This window comes from Acomys minous, assembly GCF_964271855.1.
Source record: "Acomys minous genome assembly, chromosome: 6".
Taxonomy (NCBI): Eukaryota; Metazoa; Chordata; class Mammalia; order Rodentia; family Muridae; genus Acomys; species Acomys minous.
The window spans coordinates 22426492-22445820 of NC_140487.1; the positions used below are offsets into that span (position 1 = coordinate 22426492).

Genomic DNA, 19329 nt, shown 5'->3' on the forward strand with positions numbered 1-19329 from the left:
AAGAAAGCTTCATAATAAGCCTCTTTCCTCTCACTTCACTTTCAATCCATTTTGGGAATTTATGAGTTTTTAATCAGTTAATTACAATGAAACCAATACTAGGCTAAAAGAGAAGTAATTTATAGACTACAATATGTGGAAAGTATTTATATTATACCACAATATGACAACACATCAATTTCCCATTTGGAGATTTACTATTTCTAGAAATAGTGATATTTTCAAATTCTGCTTTAAGGTCCCCTTAACTCTAGAGGTGCTATTTAGTTTACAAGTAGATTAAATCTGGTTATATGCAGAAATTTCAGATGAAACACAAGAGACTTGAGTGTAGTGATCTAGAGACAAGGGGAATAAAACAAATATAGAAAATAATGTTGTGCCTGCACTAACTATAACTTCCAAAAGTAAATGCTGTCCAATTTATAACTCCTTACCTCAATTTGTTCCAAAGTATCCTGCAGTTTTGAATTCAGCTCACTACAAAATAAAACAGAGTTAGAGGTGTCTAATGCTAAATAAAGATGGTTGACGAATAATAGACAAGCAGTGCCCACAGTATGTACAGTAATGTGAGCTCCTGATGATAACCAGTACAATTACAACAGAAAAAGAAATAACTGAAGACTCTACAGAGAATTAAGAACTAAAAGTTCATGATACATTTTAAAATTAAAGGGCATCTACATGAATAAAAAGTAAACTTTCACAAATATAGTTAATTTCTACCACATAAGAATAAAGGAATAGAAAATAAACTTTTTAAAAATACAATTTAATGAGACCAAGTATCAACAAAAGCTATGTAATACAATGCCAAGCTGAAATAACTGGGCTTAAATACATGAAAGAACAGATCATATTAACAAATCAAAACCTCCAACAATGTTCTCACCAAAGTGATCTCCTATAATAGCCAAACTCTAGTCAAAAGACAAAGAAACATTCCTTTTCATTTGGAGAAACAAGTAAGCATCTTCTAGAATCTCTATGGCAACTTAAGGAGCTAATACCCGCTGAGAAGACCCTATAGAATAAGGCTAGCAACACCTTATTGTAAAGTTACAGCACTGAGACAGGGTGGTACTAACAGAAAGACACAGAATGAAGCGTGTATAAAGGGCAAATGGTTTGAACATACACTTGGCATGGGATATTCAACTGTCAATAAACAAGCAAACAAACAAAAAATACCAAGTGGCACTTGAGTGCATTAGTCATTCTGGTAAAGCTACTATGAAAAACAGCAAAGCAGCAAGCAGAATGGCCAAAACATACTTTTAAATAACTCAGGATGGCATCTTCAATTCTGGCTGGATGTGGATCAAGTGGATAGTTGAGGATTGCCCCACAGGGGGGACAGCTCAAAAAGCTCTCTGAAAAACTTTGAAAGCTACTGCAGTCCACACTCTCTGTGTCTTAGCAGCTCCAGGGCTGTGCACACACAATTCTTGGAGCCTATTTGTAATGTGCAAAAAATTAACATTGATACTATTTAAATTATATATTATGAAAAAAGGCCTCTGAAGTCTAATAAAATAAATACATTCACAAAATAAGTTCAAGCTCAAAAACCATTTTAATAATAAGTAAAAGATGTAATAAGGATAAGTAACAACTTTAGTTCATCACATTGAAATCTTAGGTGTTTGTAATGTTATCTGCTGATGATAAACTTGACTCGAAATTCCTAGCAGCCCAATGCAAAGAGGGAGATTCACAATACACAATTATCCATAAGATCAAAGCACACCTGTCAATTAAGGACAGAAAAACATGCACACACAGAAGGAAGTTTACTTCTGATGTCATTAGGCTCAGGGGAGAACCACTCATTGTCAAAGCACCCTTGGCAATCCTACCCTCATGCTATATCCTCAACAAGCCTCTCACTGCAAGCTAAGCAGGTAACACCACAGGCAGACAGGGACAAAGCAGTTCACCAGAAAGGACGAATAGCAGCCTGACGTCTTGATGGTCTAAGGATAAATGTTCAAACCTACAGAGGAAATTCTGCTTTTTAAAAACATACAATGCTTGGCACATACATACTTTAGCCTGAAGTCAGACACTGGTGGTTATATTCTCTGGTAAAAACTGACAGTGAGCAAAACGAGACCCTTTGGTCACCAGCATTTGAGGGTTGATGTCAGCTCTCTCTCCAGAACTGACATGTGACATACATACAGCACAATGCACAGGGCTGGGTTAGAGGAACACTTAGCACACATTCTGCCCTCCTGTCCTGCCTGGGGGCTTCTATCTGCACTCTCACGCTTTGGTTGCCTGCTTAGTTCTTAAACACAAGCCTGAAGCAGAAGGAAAATCACACCACTGCCTGGTGTTCAATAAACACTTTGGCAGCTTCCCCCAAACAAGGACAGAGCAAGAATTAGGATGGAGTGAGACTCTTGACTCTCCAACTCCAACCGCAGACCCCATGGTCTCTACCCTGCCCAGTGCTCACAGCTAGAATACCTCTTCTGCCAAATGCCACCAAGCTCTCCAGTCCTAACTGTCATCCTCTCTGGGAGATTCTCTTCCACTCACTTCCTGGTCCCCTAAGGGTAGCAACACACTGCTCACAGTCCCTATATTAAATAATGGGCACCTGTGACTGTATCCCCAGGGACAAGCCTCCCGGAAACCAGCACTACTCCTCAGTGACTCCCCAGGCCCAAACTCACTACCTGACTTGAAAGCCAGTAATGGGTATCTGCAGGTCAAGTCTGCAATGCAAAGAAAACTTAACCCCCATTTTCTACTTTAAGAACTAAAATTACAAAAGTAGAAGGAGGGGAAGAGGAGCAACCACATTAGGCTCTGGTCTGCAGATGCCTCAGCAACAGAGAGCTAAAGCTAGACACTGTCCTCCACCGAGGGAGGTTGGAAAGTCCACCTGACCCTAAGCTAGAGCGAAAGGAAGAACAACAACACAATAGCACCTTTGAGGTCATTTTCTTGTAACACTAAGTAGATTAGAGGAAAAAGTAGGAAAGAGCCTGGAATACACTGACACAGGAGACAACTTCCTGAACAGAACACCAACAGCCCAGGCCTTAAGGTCAACAATTAATAAATGGGACCTCATGAGGCTGAGAAGCTTCTGTAAGGCAGGAGACACTGTCAACAGAACAAAGCAGCAGGCTACAGACTGGGAAAAGATCTTCACCAACCCTACATCTGACAAAGGTCTAATATCCAAAATATATAAAGAACTCAAGAAATTAAACATGAACAAACCAAATAACCCAATAAAGAAATGGGGCTCAGAACTAATTCTCAGAACAGAGAATTCTCACTAGAGGAATACTGAATGGCTGAGAAACACTTGAAGAAATGTTCAATGTCTTTAGTCATCAGAGAATGGAAATCAAAACGACTCTGAGATTCCATCTTACAACCATCAAATGTAATCTGAATAAATTAATAAATATAAATAAAAATACAGGAAAACAAACAAACAAATAATAGCACCTCAGAACTGGTGCTATTGTTTTCTTCGAAGGAACAATTTCACTTTGGAGGAAACCAAAGTACTTCTAAATTCATTCACACTTGCTCAGTCACTATAAAAATGGTTGTGCATTTATAGAATTGTAAATCTAGCTGGTGTTGACTGCAGTTGTTAGTTACGGTTACATCACTCTGTTCCTGTGAGCACGGTAATGTAAAGTGCATGTAGAAAACTATAAACATAAAACCTAGAAGTCAATTTCATTTTATTAAAAAGGTTCTCAGAATCTACAACTGCAGTTTGGCCACAATTGACTATTAATTAAATATACACAGAGAGAAATTAGTGATAAAGGAGCGGGCATTCACTTAGTAACTTTTAAAGAAGCCCTTAGGTATCAGTTAGAAATGTGAGTTCAAGCCATTTTAGTCAATTAATCAAAGTATGTTTAAAAGAATTACTCATAAACATTTTGATGAATAAAAGCTACATTATGGTAAAAAAAAATCACTAGTTCTAAGACAGAAGGCTAAAAGCTTTTAAAAGCTATCTGCAAGCTCAATAGAGTGAACTGAATGCTTCTGCTAAGTCTGAGCACCACTAGAGAAAATGTAAAGATAATGTATCCATAAATAACTAAGTAAGTGCTTTTATGTAACTGCTGTAGGACACACACACACACACACACACACACACACACACACACAATTATAAAAATTGGTCTTAGAAGGCTACAAACAAATCAAACCATTGTACAAATCTGATGACACAAAGAGACATGATAGTACAAAAATAATTAGCATTGTACCAAGCTTTGCCTGGTCTGGTACTTACGAGCCAGGTATTTCAAGTCCATTTCCTTAAGATGTCCAGGCATCAGGCTGCTATATAAGGTAGGCTAGCTCCAAAAGACTGTCTCCAGCTCTAAGGTTTCCTGAGTCTGACACATGCTGAGTATCTGCCTCTCAATTACCACATCATTGTATATGATTTCACAAGTTCTAAAACTTTTAGAATGAATGTAAGTAAATGGAATTCCAAATGTATAGTTTATATCCCTGGCAATATCAATCTATTTAGCTTAGATCTCACCTGAAGGGGGTCCAATCTATTCACAGGAAAGAGGATGTACCCACAGACCTCAAAGAAGACCTGCCTTCCAAATACTGTGAAGAGAAGCCAACAACCCTGAGAAACCGTGAAGGATCTACACGGGCAGACATGGCCAGACCACAGCATGGCCAGTCAGGTAGCTCACATCTCTGGCCTCAGTCTTCAGAAATCCTCGGCCTAACTTCAAACACGACCAGCACAAAGCTTCAGGTCCATTTCTGCAGACGCCAAGTAGTCAAACGTCACTTTACAGATTCTTAATTCTAGTGAATTTGGAAAACAAAGAAGTCCTCAGCACGGATGTGTCCATAGCTAAAAGCTGTGGACCTTTACTGTGTAACTTTAGCTCACAAAACTATCAAGATCATATTCTGAGAAAAAATTAAGGGCACTTTAAAAGTACAGTTCTCAAAAATCTCATTCTGACAACTGGCAAACATTCCAGCACATAACACAGAGCTCTCAGGGTCTGTCAAGAAGTTTCTCTCCAATGAAATAAAAAGTAATAAAGTAGTTACGACTTTTGGGATAACTAATTTAAGATGCATTTTAGCTGAAAAAAATTAAATACTTCATTCAGATACACTTTAACATAAACACATTCTCTTATACCAGTGAATTCCAACTATATGACTATGTCAATCAACTCAGGAATTTTCAAATAACATTACAGAGATCCTCTGTCAGTCATAAAGTGAACAAAATTGGTATTACAGTTTATTTTATTAACACAGCACATCTCAAGAAGAGGCACCTGTTGCCATACGCTCTGTAGCCGACTGAGCAGTGAGTGCTAAACTAGAGAAATGATGTGAGGTCTCCTACACACAGCCATTGCTTCCTTAATGAAGAGCAAATGTGCAAATTCAGGATTTCCTGCTTTCAGAACCTTGAAGAGTCAGCCAGAAGATGGTCCTGATCTACTCAAGCTCCTCCTCGTAGACCACTAGACCTCTCTGCTCAACCACAACCGCTCCTTTTATTTCAAATAAAGGAACCATGTGACTAGAACCTCAACCAACCAAACCCAAATTAAGACATGGCCAAGCAGATACATGGTTCAGACAAACTTGATTGAAATTAGAAAAAACAATCCATCTAAATGATGAGGTAGTTCTCGTAAAGACATTTCTACCAAGGAAGGGGGGAGGGGAATGTGTGGCAGTACACACCTTTAGTTCGAGCACTAAGAAAGCAGAGGCTAGCTTACATACACATAGTAAGTCCTAGGCCACCCCTGCCTCAAAATGAATAGATGGATGGATGCAAATAAGTAATTATAAGGAAAATATTAGTAATTATCTAGTATTCAACATAAATAAAAGATTTAAGTAGTACTTAAAATTTTAGTATGCAGATTCAATTATAAATTAAATGCTACTCCTAAGATTAACAGAGTATCAAATTGTTTTTCACTGACTCTGGTCTAGGAGTCACAGGATCATCACAGACACAAGGCCTTCATAACATAGAGCAAGTTCTGCATTTGAGAGATGTACTGCACAGAACACTGAAAAGCGCTAGCAACTAAGAACAGTCTACTTCAACATTGCTGTAGGAATAAAACTCACAAAAAAATCAAATACTTAATGTCATAATAGTTAGTTAACTGGCTTGATTTAGTCATTCCATGTTATATAGAAAAATCATAACACTTTGTAGTCCATAAATATAACTGTTAATACATAAAAGTATGTCAACCTCAAAACAGTAATTTTTTTAAAAGAAAGAAATGTGTATTTTTTGCAAGCAAGAACAAGGTGTAGCATAAAGGGACAAAAGGAAACGGAAAAGTGGCAGAGCTAGGCAGGACAGACAAACTGAGCTACAGCAAGCCAGACAGGCTCTGGTCCCAACCAAAGCTGCACATTTAGATAAATCACATGTTTAAAAACCCAACTCCATGCAGCAGTTTTTGTAGGGAGCCTAAGGTGAGTTCATGCTACCACAACTTTCTTGGAACATACAAATGTACTTGTATCAAACTTCTACACATTATAGAGACAAGCTTCCTCCTTATCACACGCATCATTCTCGCTCATGTATACAATGGGTGCTTTTAAAATACTGTATCATCTAAAATAAAGCAATTATTAATTCCTACTGTCATCCAGATCACTTTCAACTGCATGTCTGGTAACACCTCATCTGTGTAGCACATCCATTAAATAAAAGCTCTAGAGAGGAACTTCTTGATAAATGTAAAGGGGCCAAATCTGAATTAGTTTCAGACATTTTACAGCCAAATCTTGTTATATAAGACATTTACTTTAGCATAACTAAAATAGAATTTTTAATTAATGGAAAGTATAGTTTCAACACACTTAACCAGCTTCCTCAATTTCCTGCCACCAAATTCTATATTCATTTTTCCCTGCTGTAATAGACAGTGACCTTTGCAAAGTCAATCCTTGCAAAGTCTTGCCATTTTGTGTTCTATTTTACTTTCCAATTCTCACTCTTTTCTGTCAACTTTCAAATATTCAAGTTTCTCTATTCTTAAATCCAGGTGTTTTCAAATGTTTCCTCATTTTATACCTACATTTCTGTCAATTCTCCCTAAATCTGACCCCAAAATGGTTGACCATGACTTCTTTGTTGCTATAATCTAACATACAGTCTCAGCCCTCATTTTTCCTGGCATTTCTAAAGCTAAGATTTCAGTCATGGTGCAGGCAGTTCTACCCTGGGACTCTGATTTTGTCCTAACTAATACCCACCCAAGCTTTCCTTCAGGTCCTCATCTGAGACCCTCCCCGCCCCCCAAAGGTAAGTCTGGAGAGAGAGATCTCAGAGCTTCTAGTGCACACCGACTGCCCTCTCCTGCGTGCCGGCTCTACTTCTAGCCGCCCTGTGCAAGAGCACTCCAAGGCTTTGTATTGACTGCGCTGTGTGGGCTGCCCCACCATCCTGTTTCCTTCAAAGCGAAGCCTGGTGTAAACACCTGGTAAACACACGCCTAAGTCCAACTTACTACCACCCTGACAAATGCACCAGAAGAAGAACTAAACGGTGTTCTCTGTTTTCTCACAACTCAGAACATGTCAGAAGTTTCCAAGTATCTGCATAAGGCCCTGGGTTCACCTCCCAGCAAAGGAAAAATATTTTAAAAACGTGGAGAGAAAAGGTTGGAAAGAACTCCAAAGCACAGAGAACACACAAGAGGTGGTTCTAGATTCATTTAAATAATCTAGTTTGGTGTAAATGGTGCTGTTGAGCTTTTTCATAATGACAGTTAATAATCGCAGCCAGTTTAGCATTCTAAATTTTAAAATACTAATTTTAAGCAAAAGATAAAAGACGATCATTAAATATCACAAAGAAATAATATTTAAATTTTCCAGAAGACCAACCACTTCAACCATGGGTTCTTTCAAAGAGCTCCAATAATACTCTCAGTATTTCTACAATGGGCAAAGCTTAGAGAAACAGTCGCCAAGAGATGGAAGATGGGAGCAGATTTATTCTCACCTATTATTCTATAAAAGTGACATCACTCAGACTGGAAATAATATGAAAAAAGTTTCAAGAGGTGACAAGAGGCAGGACTGCAAAGCACTTGCTTCCATACTTTCAGAGCTATTAGTTATTCTACTGCATGAACTCACTTGTTGAGCCAGGAATGTCATATTAAGCCGCAATGCCTACTAACATCACATGCTGACCAATTCTTAAATAAAAATTACTGACAACAGAGTCGGGTTAAAATGTGTGTACTAGCATACCTTATACAGCTGTAGTGTTTGAAAGTGCTGGCAGCCTTCTGACACTCCAGGCACAGCTGGATAGCCCCTGGATAGTCCTCCTCCTTAAGACAGAAGGGGAGCCATTAGCCCGGAAACAAGTCCCGAGAAAGCCTGATAAAGACACACTAATGCTAATATGCTCACGATGTATCTCTTAAATAAAGACCAGAACACTACTGAATGACAGCTAACAAGACATGCAAATTTAGAGGCAACTAACCTCAGGCCTAAATATATGTGGAGAAAAAGTTATGCACCAATTCTATTCCTGTCAGTACTTAGTAGCATCCCTGCAGACGTGGCACAGGCTGAAGCTGCTTCTGGGGAGGCTCCTTGTAAAGTGTCTACGTAAAGTGCCAAAAGTCTGCTTTCTATTCACAGTGAGTTTGAATCAATAAATATTTCTGAACAAATATTGATATAGTGCATAGCTTAGAACTAAACTGTCTCCTAAAACCCCATGTGACAGAGGCTTGGTGGCCAGACTGTAGTGCAGCATTCAAGAACTAGAGCCAATTAGCAGGAAGCAGGGCACTGTGGGTGTGCCAAGGAACATACTGAACCCCACCCCCGTTCCTCCCTTGCCACCCTTCTTCCCTTCCTGGATACCCAGAGGTGATGGAGTGATGTCTGTCTGCTAGGTGCTCTGTCTGCCATGCTGGACTGCCTCTCCTTGGGCTTAAACACACAGACCCAAGTGGCCCTGAGCTGAAACCTTTGAAACCGTGAGGGGAATCTTCCTTCTACCAGTTGATCTTCCAGGTATTCTGTCATGGTAACTAACATGTTAACCTAAAAACAGGTTGTCACCAAAATAGTAATTTAATGGCAAATGAGTATTTCCCATAGATGTCTCAGACCCTAGTTTAGCAGTTATGGTTTAGAAGTAGCAGTGAGTATACAAAAAACTAAAAACCTATTTCCTTATTTTGTATTTAAATCTAACAGATATAATTCAAATGCCAGGGCTGCTAAGATAACAAATGACAAAGTACCTATCCCAAGGAGATCAAGTACAAGGATCCCACAATATTTACTATGTCATTTTCAGAAAATATCAAAGGGAAACAAACGGTCAGCACAGGGAACAATTATTATATGGGACACTACATACAAGGAAAATAGTACCCATTTCATGAATCACTTCTGTATGCTAATTGTGATTTGTTTAGATGCAATCAAAAGCGTGAAACTAGCATGCAAATACTACTTCAAAGTAAATGTTTTCCCAAATTTCATTTTCCAAGTGAAATATATGTTTACAAAAAAGGCTCAAGTACCTTTCCTGTTAAATATTCTCCTTACAGCAGATACCACCAAAGAAAAACACTGATCAGAATTTTATCCGCCATGATTTTTTTCTTTGTAATATTAAATTAGCATCATAAAATTTACAAAGTTTGTTCGCTTACCTCCAGCATCTCACTTAAGCGTACATCAGTTCTTTGCTAAAAAAAAAAAAAATAATAATAATAATAATAATAATAATAATAATAGTAAGTCAAATCTGTTTCAACCACAAAATTAACTAATTATATGGTATCTTTAAGACTTATTTTTATTATTCTTAATTCTTTGTATGCAGGAGTAGGGGGTAACAGGCAGAGATGAGCCACCTGAAGTGGGTGCTGGAAATTAAACCCAGGTCTTCTGGAAGAACAATTTGGGCTCTGAACTGCTGAACCATCTCTGTAGTCTGCAAGTTTTAATTTAAAAAGGTTACTCATACATACCAATGTTTTTATGGTTCTCAGCGACTTCAGAAGTCCAATCAGCAACTGACGCTTCCTTTGATTTGCAAGAAGGCCTAAGCTAGCCTGAGTAAAGCCTTCCTTTGCAATGTTCAAATGTCTGTGGAGGTGAATAAGAGCATGAGCATTTTCTGTACTACAGGAGTACTGTCCACACACAGCAGTTATGCATGCAATGAGCTGGAGAGCCAGCTTACTGAAATGCGGAGCATCATCATGCTCACGGCCCAAGCTAAGCCAAGTACAGATCCTGACTAGCTATCTTAAAGCAGTGCAGAAGTTGACAGAGTAATCTTATTACCTTTAAATCTAGTAATAAAAAAACTGGCACTGCATTATGGAGTATTTGTTGTTTCTTTTTTTCTTAGTAACCTGTTTCTATTGTATATGATAAAAAATAGCCTGTAACAGAAAGAAGAAGGAAGTGTGTAGGGCGTACTGCTTCTTCACTACAAACAGTGTACGAGATCTGTTGGTACTTGGCACATGCCTGTCTGGTGCAGTTTTTGGATTGTATGTCTGCTTACTGAAAGGTACTCTGCACACTACAGCAACGCTGTCAACAGCAGATCTCACAGCTGCTCCTGGAACAGCTTTGAGCTTAGTGAGCATACCTCCTGCCATTGGTGCAGATGACAGCAGCCAGCTGCAGCCCTGTCTGCAGTGACGTAACTCTTTCCAGCTCCTGTGGGAAGAGCAGACACAGACTCATGTCGCAGGCATTTATTTTTTCCTACTCATAGGACATTCTAGGAAGGCTCTAGTGTTTTCAAAGACAATTAGGATTGAAAACTGTTAAGTGTATTATATGAAAAGTAATTTAAAATACCTCCTTCCAATTGAGTTCCACAATGACAAAATGTTTATCAGTATTGTTTGTAAGGAAATCTAAACCTGATCTGCTTCAGACAGGAGTACATCACTGGGGACACACACACACACACACACACACACACACACACACACACACACACAAGCACCCCCAGCTGCTTACATGGAAAGTGAGATCCAAACTCTTGTGTATGCCTCAAGCACTCTTACCACTGAGCCATCTCTCCAATCTATAGCTCTCTGTTTCTAGTGAGGACAGAAATCTACAGATTTAGTTCCAACAGCAACATATTCTTACAAATGGCCCAGACTGATGAATTACTAATCTATACATTTGTCACAAAGTTCATGAAAGCAATTTTCAATGGTTCTTTTATTTCAGTTTGGTAAAATGTCACAAATATACGCATACATACACACATACATATGCACACACTACAGACAAAAGAGGAAGTATCTTAAGTTTCAAGTAAGTCACTCAACTATTTTTAAACTTTAACAAGCAGCGAAGAGTGTCCTACCTTTACATAAGCAGGCTGTTTTTCAAGAATCAAATCTGCTACTTTTTTAGAGACCTACAAGAACATACAAACAGAAGAAATAATGAAAAACCCTCACGTTCCACTATACTATTTATTTCAACTTCTAGAACACACTGGGAATGACCCTCCTAGAAACAGTTACGCAGGCTATGAAGTTAGCATAAATTAGTCATTACCTGACTTGAGAAACAGAAAGAAAAGCTGACTGTCTTTAAGGGCAAAGAATCTGACATGGAAGGATGAATGAATTTGTTAACGCAAAACTTAATTAACTGAATTTACAGAGATAATTAATCCATGGGGGGAAAAATACTCAGACCATGTAAGAAAACAAACAAGTCACTTGGTCCCAATCAGAAAGTGTGAGTAGGAGCTGTATCAGGGAGCCCCAGCTCTGCGTCACAGAATCTGCCCCATGAATCTGTGCAGACAGAACCCAGCCAATTCTACTCAGAGGAGTTCACAAAGAAAACAGACGGTGTAGCCGCTGGTAGTGTGCACTCCCACACCAGTGCTGTCCCACCCACAAGGCCTCCAGCACTGCTGTGTGTAAGAGACAAGTAGCGTTTGTCTCCTTGACTTGTTCACCTGTCAGTAATAATGTGCTACATGCAAACAGACTTCTCACTTCAAATAATTGATTCAAATAACAGACTTGTAGCTTCAAATAATTAGCAAGACCAGGACACCATTAACTAATCTTCCACAGATTTCACAAACCTAAGTTCGGCCTCACACAAGGAAATATACACCTGCACAACGTCATAGCATTGAAGGAAACAAGAGTGAAGCTAAGCCAGCTACCCACTGTCAGAGTGACACAGTGACAACTATGCCTGTCTGATCCTTAGAGCTACACTGTCTTTACATATATTTAAACTGTAGTAAGTGGGACTTCTACTGTGAGAGTAAAACTTGCTCCACTGCAAGGATTATGGGCAGGGAAGTCATATACACATCGCGGGTGCGTCAAGTGCTTAGAAAGAAAGCTCCAACCCAGCAACTCTTAACCTGTGGTCATGACCCCTTTGGGAGAATGACCCTTTCACAGGGGTCACATATCATATATTTAAATTACAATTCATAAGAGTAGCAAAATTACAGTGATGCAGTAGCATGAAATTAAGTTTATGGTTGTGGGTCACCACAACATAAGGAGCTGTATTGAAAGAGTCGCAGCATTAGGAAGATGGCTCTTTGAGCACATCAGGAACCACGGTTCTCAGTCTCTAGAAGGAAGCATAGCAAAGCACCAGCAGGGAATGTGCAGAGGCATAAAACAGCACAACCACGTCATCAGAGTCACGACAGGCAGCAGGACGTGTGTGTTATTGCTCTGAAAGGTACAGCTCTGTTTTCATGTAGTTTTCCCAAAAAGAGATGCATTTACTTACTGCAGCTTGTTGTTGTTTTAATTTGTCTCTGTATTCCTCCAATTCCTGCAGATTGAGAACAGGTGGAAGCTTCTATAGAAAAAAATTATAGATGAAGAATAAAATCTATTAAATTTGCTTTCATGTCTCAGAATACTTGTAACTGGAGAACTGTAAACTGTACATGCAACAGTGCCACATCCCACTGTCCTCCAAACCTCCCTCCCGCCTCGCCAGTCACAGAAGCCTATGCAGCTGCTTACACACTCCTCTGCTTCTCAAGCTTGTCCGGCCTGCTGCTCCCACTGCTGCTACTCCACCTCTCAGCGCCCACCCACCCGGCGTCTCGTCAGGGAGTGTTTAAGTGGTTCTGGCCAGAAGAGCCTAAGGAAAGACTCTAACCCTATTGACCGCATAGTTTACCTGGCACTAATTATAAGAAATCCCAATGCAGATTTTCCCTCTGGAATATTATGAATAAAGTGAATACTACAGTGACAGGCAACACTTTAAATCAAGCCACCATGAAGAAGCAGCAAAAAGTACACACAACTGTGTAGATCAGGAAACCTATTTTGACTTTTTCTATGGAGTCCTCATCAATTTACACTGTCAGCATTTCAACAGTTTTGGACATATAAGGCTTCTCAGCAAAATATACATTCATGATCAAAGAGGCAGTGCTCGAGCCAAGCCTGGAGCGGCTTGTAATCCTGGCTAGATAGAAGGCTGAGGGGGAGGCCCACTTACACCTGGCAGCCTGAAACCAGGCTGCATACCTAAAGTCAAACAGAAAGGCTTACATGGATTTTCCAAGCATTTATTTCAAAATTTAAATAATTAAAGTTTAATTTTAATTTTATTTTAATTAGCATTTTGAACATATCTCAGACATATGAAAGGAGAGAAGCAATACAGCAAATGCTGCATAGTAGCAATTAAATACCAAAAACACAGAAGTGCTTCTTTAGCCAGTGCTCTCAAGTTGTACTGTATAACATGGGCTGACAGTTCATTAAACTCAGGTTGTGATCATCGCAGACCTACTAGTGTTACTGAAAACTATTAGTTCCCTCCAAACTTTAGATCTCACAAGTTCATTCATATGCACTGAGAAAATAAGCTTCAGATGTGTTTTAACCAAAGTTTCCCTTTACCTCCAGCTCATATTTAACAATATCAAATGGGTCCGCAGAAAAATAGACTTGCTCGATACTATTAATTAGCTCTTGTTCGGCTTGAGGGTCGCTTGGCTGTTCTCGAAGTTCCCTGAATTCCTCCTTTAAAAAAAAAAAGTCATAATTACAGTATATGTAACTGCTAAAATTCCATCTGCATAGAAATAAATAACCTTGTGTCTTCAGTCACATACCTCCTGAGAAACAATCTGACCAATAATACAAACTAATGAGAAATCAGAAAACTAGAAAGTAGCCAAACACTAAACTACTGCTTTTCTACTGAAGAGAGGAAAAAAGAATTCAGATTGTATTCTGAACTGCTTTTTGTATGCCAGAAAGGTTAAAAGAATTTAAATGTTTAAGAAAAGAAATGGAATCAACTACCTATATCTATCATAGGTCCATACCACTGACTCACATTTTATCACATCAATAATATTCTAAAATCTGTCTGACCACACAGAACAAAACACCACTTCAACAAGCTCTAGGACACAGCAAGCACTGGAACTCTGCGAGGAACCAGAGGGCAGTGAGGCATCCAGCCTGAGGGCAAGGTTACAGGCTTCCTCCTGTGTGCATGGTGCCTCTTCAGGGCACACTAGCCCTGCGATTCAGGGTCTGACTGTGTACCACAGCTGAGTGCTAGACAAAGGGTCTTCCTTCCTATGCCTTCTAAAGAAGCAGGAGAGATCCCTATCCCTAATATTAGTGTCCTTACACTGTGCAATTGCACTGAATTATTGACAACCCCTTGGTTAACTAACTATAAAATCTCCTCAATTTAGTTAACCATCTCTTCCCACAGGTTAATCAGGGTGATACTACGCTAAGCTAAGTATGGAATACATGCCTATAACCCCAACATTTGGGAGGCGGAGGCAGCAGCATCTCAAGGTCAAGGACAGCAGAGCTATCCAGCACAACTCTGTCTAGGAAAAACCAAGACCCTCTCTCAAACAACAGCAAGAAAGACATTGTTTTCAATTAGTTCTTTGAGAATTCCACATAATATACTTTAATCTTATTCAGTATCCCCTTCTCAACTCCTCACAGATCCACCCCTTTCTTGCTCACCTGCCCAACTTCGTATTCTTTTTATTTTAAACCCATCAAGTCCAATTTGTGCTGTACAAATTTGTGCCACCTTCTAGTGGAGCATGGGCTACACTCCTAAGGAAAACTAATCCTCCTTCTCCCAACAGCTCAACTATTGTAAACATGTAACAACTTAGTCATTCAACTTTTCAAAGTTAATATCAAATATACTTAAGTACAAAAATGAAGCAGTTATTTTAAGACCTTACAATCATTAATATAATGCTTAGCAAAAAGCTTAATGAATCACTACTAAATGTATTTGTTTGGCAGGTGCGGCACAGCACAGGCGAGCGGCACGGGAGACAACACGCAGGAGCCGGTCACTCCTTCCACCACGCGAGTCCTGGAGATCGACCTCTTACCAGGTTTGCTCACTGAGCCATCTGATCAGACCAAATCACCACTAATTAAGTATACAAAATATCACACTATTTATCAGCCAATTAAAGGACAGAGTGATGGTCTACGATTTATTGTGGGTACTTGGATACCCTTTAAGATATACTATACTTTTTTTTTTTAATTATAAACAACAGAAATACCTCCAAGTGTAAATTCAAGCTAACAGTGTGAGGGTGCATGTCAGAAACTTTAAAGACCAATGTAGTAATTAAATTTAAAATCCTACTACATTTAAAAGCACTCAACGAGAACACAGGCGTAAAAGCCAAGCCTGTACACAAAACTCAATTTACAAAACGCACTATCAGGAAGAGGCAATGATATGAACACTCTGGCTAACAGTACATGGGACAGGCAACATGAATATAGCAAGAAAGTCAGCATCCTGCGGCTGGGAAGCGGCTCAGATGCTAACTAACACGTTTTCTTCATAAGCCTCAGAACTTGGGTTTAAGTCCCAAAACCCACAGGGATAAGAAGTTTGCTGAGGTAACCTCAGCAATGGAGAGGTAGGGACAGGCTAATTTCTAGACTCTCTAGCCATCTTGCCCAGTCTATTTAAGAGAGCCCAAGGCCCAAAGGAGAGATCTAGTAGCAACATCAATGTTTGGCCTCTGGACCATACCCATGTGACCACGTACACACACCTGCATACACACACACACACACACACACACACACACACACACACACACACAGAGAGAGAGAGAGAGAGAGCGAGAGAGAGAGAGAGAGAGAGAGAGAGAGAGAGAGAGACACGGGGGGTGGGAGGGTGGGGGGAGGGGAGGAGAGAGAGACAGATGGGGGGGTGGGGGGGGGGCGAGAGAGACAGAGACAGACAGAGGAGAAACCCTACCACCATCCTCGCAATGAGAGCCAGGCTTCTCAAGTCCTAGCAGATGGAAAGGGAGTTACTTGTGACTCTAACCCACTTAGCACCATATACAGTGGTGCTCAAAGTTGGGGGTGGAGTGTGAAATGCACACCACCTGTGGAAGAGAGGCAGCTCCCACTCATTCAGTGCAAGTACAAAGCGAGAAGGATGAAATGGAAAGGGAATTCAGAATTTTGCAGCAAACCTCCCTCCCTTAAAAGGACACCGGCACCTAAAACACAAGTTTCAAGAGAGTGAAGTTGCCTCTAAGCACCACAAACAAATAAAGGCAGATAGTACCATTCAAAAAGAAATTTGAACATGACTAAATCGGGAATATGGGAAACTATCGTTTGAAGCTAAGGCAAACCCTTGACACATACATGCAGTGAGCCAGCGCCACTTTCACGTTAAGGGTGTGACTGGCGTCAGCACACAGCAGCAGACTGGCACTGTCCTCCAGCCCAGGACCAGGCTGACCTGAGGGCGAGGGCACCTCAGCTTTACCTGCATCTCTACAACCCTGGAAATTTGATTTAGCCTCTTCAGTCCTTTTTTTTTTAATCTGTTTTAAAGTTATTAAAATTGCCAAGGGGAAAATGTGATTTTATTTTAAAATATCTTACAAATGTACATTTCAAAAATGTGATGAATTTATTTAAAAAAAAAAAAGATACCATCTGTGTAGTACACAAAGGTCAGATGCCATTCCTTGACAGAGCTCTACTCAGTCAACATCAGAGAACACAAAGAGCTAACCCAGAACACCTCATACTCTACTACCCCAATCCTAAATGAAGGGCAGGGATAAAACCTAACAAGGCAGGAAAGGACATGGCATACAATGCAGGAATCCTGAAGATCCAGCCTGCCTCCATCTTAGGCTCAACAGCCATCTTACAGTGAAGACAAACGAGGTTCATTCCCGCTTATGATCAAACCTGTTTCTCAAGGATGGGGCTGTGCCCACCTGCAACCTTAACTGCAAACGGCTCTGTACTGCCTGTTCCAGGAATGATGGTCATGCCTACGTCTCAAAAAGTTAATAACTATCTTGCAGCCCTACCTTTGTTTCAAAGGGGTTGTTATTGCTACCCTGTTATGAGTACCTGCTTTTATGACCACCTTGCAATCACGTCTTTGTTTCAGGAGGCCCTTATGTTCTGCTTCGGTAACCACACCAGCCTATTTTGTCCACCAAATTCCCCATTTAGGAATCCCTACCCCTGAGCTGTAAAACAACAACAAAAACAAAAAAACCAAACAATAAAAAACAAAAAACAAAAACAAAAAAAAACCCTTGTCTTCCTCACCAAGGCTGACCTCTCACACCTCACCTTGGGGGAAGGAAGCTTGCTTTAACTGCTTGCTTGCTTTAATCAATTTGGCCCTGATAATCTGGGTCAGTGGTTTTTCTCCTCCCACCTTTGGGATGAACACTCCACCCAAACCAGATACCCTGATCCATCACTGTATCCTTTCGACCGATGAATACACATCTGAGCTCCTTCAAAGTGTTTGGAAGAGACTGTCTTTCACAGCCCTGCTGCATGTGCAGCGTTGGGCTCTGCTTCCACCTGCTCGTTCCCCAAGTGCTCCCTTCCTCAGAGCTAGGCTGCCTGCTCAGTCAGACTCCACACTTCAGACTGCAACCCATCATTATGCTCCGCCAAGATTCACAGCACTCCAATAATAACCACAGATCAACCTAATATTCAATATTCAATGGTATTCAAAGGAGTATGAAACAAAAAGTTGTGGGAGGCAACATGTCCATAAACTCTTAATACTTCTATTAACAAGAAATAACAAAATTATTAGATGACTTGGGAGTATTTATGTATGTAAATGAGAAAAATAGACAGAAGCACCTATATTGCATATTTTAATATAATTGCTGCATAATATTTTAGAATTAAAAAGGCACTTCTTAACATTAGAACTACAAAAAATATGCAATTCTTTATCTAAAACAGAAATTGACATGGTAATTTCTAAGTGTGAGATATTTTATATACAAAATGAACAAAAGATTCCCTACAAAAAATTTTAAGGCAAACAAAAACTAGAACCAAATAAAATTCTTTATGGCATATCAAATATGTTAAGAAAAAAGGTTACAATAATGAGATAGGTAGAGTAAGTTTAGAATTAAATAGCTCAGTCTTGCCAACTGTTATATTATTAATGAAGTGCTTAAGGATTTATTTAACAGCAAGTTTTATGGTTTATAGTTTATAACTAAATTAGTATTAAGATTAATGTAGTGTAAATACTCTTTAAAATGTGAAAACCCAAAACTTTGTCAACAAGTAAAGGATATAAAATGCAACAAAACTGCCAATCACTAAAATACAGAAAATGTACATCAGTATACCTCCTAATTACAGCTGGAAAGAAACAATTAAAGCCATGGAATTAACTGCAGACAGAAGAAATGTAAAAAGGCAAAAGAACAAATGCCCCACACTGCCCTCAGGCGCTTGCCATTACCTTCCCTTGATCAGTCAGTGGAGCTACATATAACAAACACTGATTTTATTCTCAACATGTAGAAGTCTCCTAGATGACATCATCCAGAGGTGAGTAAAATTCGCCATTGCCCTCAAACAGTTCCTAAAGAGGGGCCGGATGAACAAATAAACAGCAAGGCAAAGCAGAGCTGAGGGAAGGAAGGAGACAAAAGACACCAGGGCATAAGTGCTCTCAACCTGAGGGAAAAAAGAGCCATTCAGGAGACAGAAGAATAGACAGAAATTCAAGTTCAAACTGAGGACCAGAACAAAATGCAATTATGAAATTATGCTGCAGGATGAAGCAATAAAGAGCCTTGATTAGAAAAAAACACAAGGGGGTAACACTGCAGGCTCACCAGGAGGCAATAAGATGCAAGGCAACGACTGGGACTTTTTAAAAACAGGCATATGTACAAACATCCGTGTATGTGCCTTAGAATTA

At 39.7% G+C, this 19329-nt stretch overlaps 1 protein-coding gene across 1 annotated transcript in view; it reads right to left on the reverse strand.

The window, feature by feature from the left end:
• Nucleotides 1-19329, reverse strand: part of VPS50 (VPS50 subunit of EARP/GARPII complex) — an 83392-nt gene that overhangs the window by 51360 nt on the left and 12703 nt on the right. Inside the window, exons 3-10 of the mRNA XM_084787576.1 lie at nucleotides 13971-14093; nucleotides 12835-12906; nucleotides 11420-11473; nucleotides 10682-10752; nucleotides 10050-10167; nucleotides 9729-9764; nucleotides 8296-8378; nucleotides 438-480 (exon numbers count right to left, since the gene is read on the reverse strand). Of these exons, the coding sequence (XP_084643702.1) occupies nucleotides 438-480; nucleotides 8296-8378; nucleotides 9729-9764; nucleotides 10050-10167; nucleotides 10682-10752; nucleotides 11420-11473; nucleotides 12835-12906; nucleotides 13971-14093 (600 nt within the window). The remainder of the gene's footprint in view (nucleotides 1-437; nucleotides 481-8295; nucleotides 8379-9728; nucleotides 9765-10049; nucleotides 10168-10681; nucleotides 10753-11419; nucleotides 11474-12834; nucleotides 12907-13970; nucleotides 14094-19329) is intronic.